Below are 3,093 nucleotides of genomic sequence, written 5' to 3' on the forward strand. Positions count from 1 at the left end.
ATAAAAATAAAGTAAAAAAAACTACACAACAGACCAATATCCTTAAAAATCCTAAAAACTATTATATGCTCCCAACCATGTATTACGATGCAAAAAAAATAAAAATAAAAATTAGTTGTGTCTTCAGGCTACCACCCATACTAAAAGGTTATATAAATAACGATATATAAGTTGGGCCTGCCACCTCTACGAAGAGGGGAAAATTCATTTAGTAGATTTCAGCACATGTCCTACCCCCCACCCCACCCCCTAGCTTCGCTTTGTCTCACCTTTTCGGAATGCTACCAGTTGGAAGTTCATTCTCACTAACTGTACTCCATTCTAGGGGAGATGCCCCTAGCATGTGGGGGTGTAGGCAACACACTGTGAACCCTTGTCTCCTAAGACTTCTGAGAGGTCAGCCAACCAAGGAGGTGAAAATCCGGCACTGGAACGGGGCAGCGCTAAGAGGACACACGTAGTTCCAGCATACCTAAGGCTACCACTGGATACCGGCACAAAAAGAAGCAAAAAGAAACAGGAAGGCACAACACACAAATATTCCCTCCTCTGAGACTCTGCTCATGGTGACCCTACTGACCATCACTGTGATGTGAGCATACAGCAAGCATGTGGCTCAGAACCGGGTGGTGGCCGAAGCACAGTTCTCCAGGGAACACTCTTCCCCACTTTCTTATGCCATCAGCAGAATTTTTTCTGGAAAGGACATTCTCTCGGGTCAGACAGTGGCAGAGCAGTGGTGCAGCTAGACCCAGGCAGGCAGGGTCCTAGGTTCGTGTTCCCTGATCCAGGTTAGCTGTGCCTCTGGGTGGATCAGGGTGTGGGAGCCCTGTAGGTAGTGCTTGTCTCTCTCTCTTTCATGGAAGAAATAACTAAGTAAACTTAAAAGAATAACAGTCGTTGTTATCTGAAATTCAAAGAAGGGCCATCTATGTAATGTTTGAATCATGTTTATGAATAAAGCTTTTCATATTTCTATGATGTAGTTTGTCATTTTTTTCTTTAAAATGGTCCCCTCTACTGATATTCTTTTACAGTTTGCCATGCAAGTTTCTTTATAAACATATCCTATTATATACAAACAATGCTGTCAACATAACAATATTTATAAGATGAGTCTTTTATTCCTTCCACATTTGGTTATAATAAGAATCAATAAAATAAAGCCATGGTATGAAAAGGAAATACTCACACTGACTCCTCTTGTAACCAGTGCTCACTCGGGTTATCAGTGCACGTGGGGAGGAAAACGCCTAGCTCCTGGCCTTTGCTCTTGGCATAATTTGTGAACATCAGGTAGCCAAGCACCTTGCAAGGACAGGGGTGCTAGAATCAGAGAGGACTGCAAAGAGTGCTCTCTCTGGGTTGCACAGTCCAGAGCAAGCAGGTGAAGTCTTCAGGGAGAGTTCTTGCCTTGGGTTCTTTCTCAATGCACTGACTGACCAGAGGAGAGGCACCCAGACCACTGAAAAAGAACCCTGCAGACAGGGAAGCAGTTTCTAGAAGGAACTCTAATGCTGCTCAAATTCAATTATTTGGCCGATAAGAACCATCAGTCAGACACCATGCCAGGTGCTAATTAGTGATCTCGAAGACATTCCGCTATTAGGAAATGCAGTTCTGAGTTCTCTAATCAAGATTGCCTACGTGGTAATTCACAGAGAAAGATGAGACTCACTCACACATGTGAACAACGGCTGCCACTGAGCTGAGTCACCTGTACTGTTCATTACTTCCATGTTAGCCAGACAAGCCTTAAAGATAGTGCAAAGCAAGACATCACCTTTAGTTCTTGAAGTTTCTCTGTATTCGTAGTAAAGCGTCCAACATGAACTTGGACATGCTCAAATCGCTTTAAATAGTCTTGGTTTCGAGTACGAGCCTTCTTTTCAGATTCACATATTTCCTTCAAGTATTTCTTTAGTTTTACATATCTCAGCTTAACTCTAGAAGAATAAAAGCAGATTTTTAAAAATAATGAAGTTAGACATTGACAACTTTAAAAAGGAGAACTTTCTTTAACAAAATTGTTAACAATACAATATATTCTAAGATATTTTACCTAAAACATAGGAACCCAAAGGTCAGAATGTATATACATTTTTAGAAAGCAAAAATTGATGCATCATCACTGAGGTCTTATATTGGTTATGTCTACACGTAATTCTCCTGAGAAATGTATACAAGATCACAGGATAACATTTCTATAGTAAAGACTTATATAGATCTATTCCTCAAAATTAAATGTCATTTCAGAATGGTGTCTATGTGGCTACATTCAGACAGACTCCTGAACGTTATGACAGTTACAAAACTACCTGCTCATATGGAAATAGAATCAAACTAAAATCAAATTTAAATGTTTAAATACCAAAAAATCTCTCACTTAGATAATGTAAAAAATGTTAGAAATTACAACATAATATAGTATTAAAATATAATAGTATGTGAACTGTAAATCTACTCAAACTGTGAAAAAACTTTAGAGACTCTGACCCAAAGTGTAATGTCAGGGGGATAATATCAGGGAATAGCTGGTGGCAAGGCAGTAATGCAATGCTCTGTGATGCTGGACCCACATGAGAAGGCCCCTGGTTCACATCCCAAGGCCTCCCTGGATACACTGTCCACACACACAACCCACACCCGCAGAGGCTGGGGGTGGATCGTGGTGTGAAGGCCCTATTGGGGGCCCGCTTCTCTCTCTCGTGTCTCTCTCTTATGAAATACATAAATAAATAAGTAAATTTTAAAAAAAGAAATAAAAACAAAGTATAATATCGACAGACATGCTGGATAGCTCAGGCTGTGCAGCCCCTCTCAATCACAGTGCCAAAGTCGTTAGTTCAAACTGTTTTCTTCCCAAGTATTTCAATCATTAATAGAACCTGTTACACGGCATTTCTATTGTTGGTTCAATAAATTATTCACCATTCTTTCATAAAGCAGAAGTAAGTTTAAAAAGGGCCAGCACATGGGGTGGTTAAGGTGGCTGGACTCCCAAATGTCTGACTGAGGTTCGAGTCCCAGACCCAGTGTCTTGAAACACATGCTGGTGCGTGTGTGTGTGTGTGTGTGTGTGTGTCCAGAATC

The 3,093-nt window shown here is 40.7% G+C and overlaps 1 protein-coding gene across 2 annotated transcripts in view; it reads right to left on the bottom strand.

Annotated features, from left to right (window-relative positions):
- The window catches only part of KIZ (kizuna centrosomal protein), a 131,624-nt gene that overhangs the window by 116,516 nt on the left and 12,015 nt on the right, over positions 1-3,093 (bottom strand). For both annotated transcript variants that reach the window (XM_006163627.2, XM_027766346.1), the window contains exon 3: positions 1,784-1,946. In XM_006163627.2, the coding sequence (XP_006163689.1) occupies positions 1,784-1,946 (163 nt within the window). The remainder of the gene's footprint in view (positions 1-1,783; positions 1,947-3,093) is intronic.

This window comes from Tupaia chinensis, unplaced genomic scaffold (genome assembly GCF_000334495.1).
Source record: "Tupaia chinensis unplaced genomic scaffold, TupChi_1.0 Scaffold142716_1, whole genome shotgun sequence".
Classification (NCBI taxonomy): domain Eukaryota; kingdom Metazoa; phylum Chordata; class Mammalia; order Scandentia; family Tupaiidae; genus Tupaia; species Tupaia belangeri.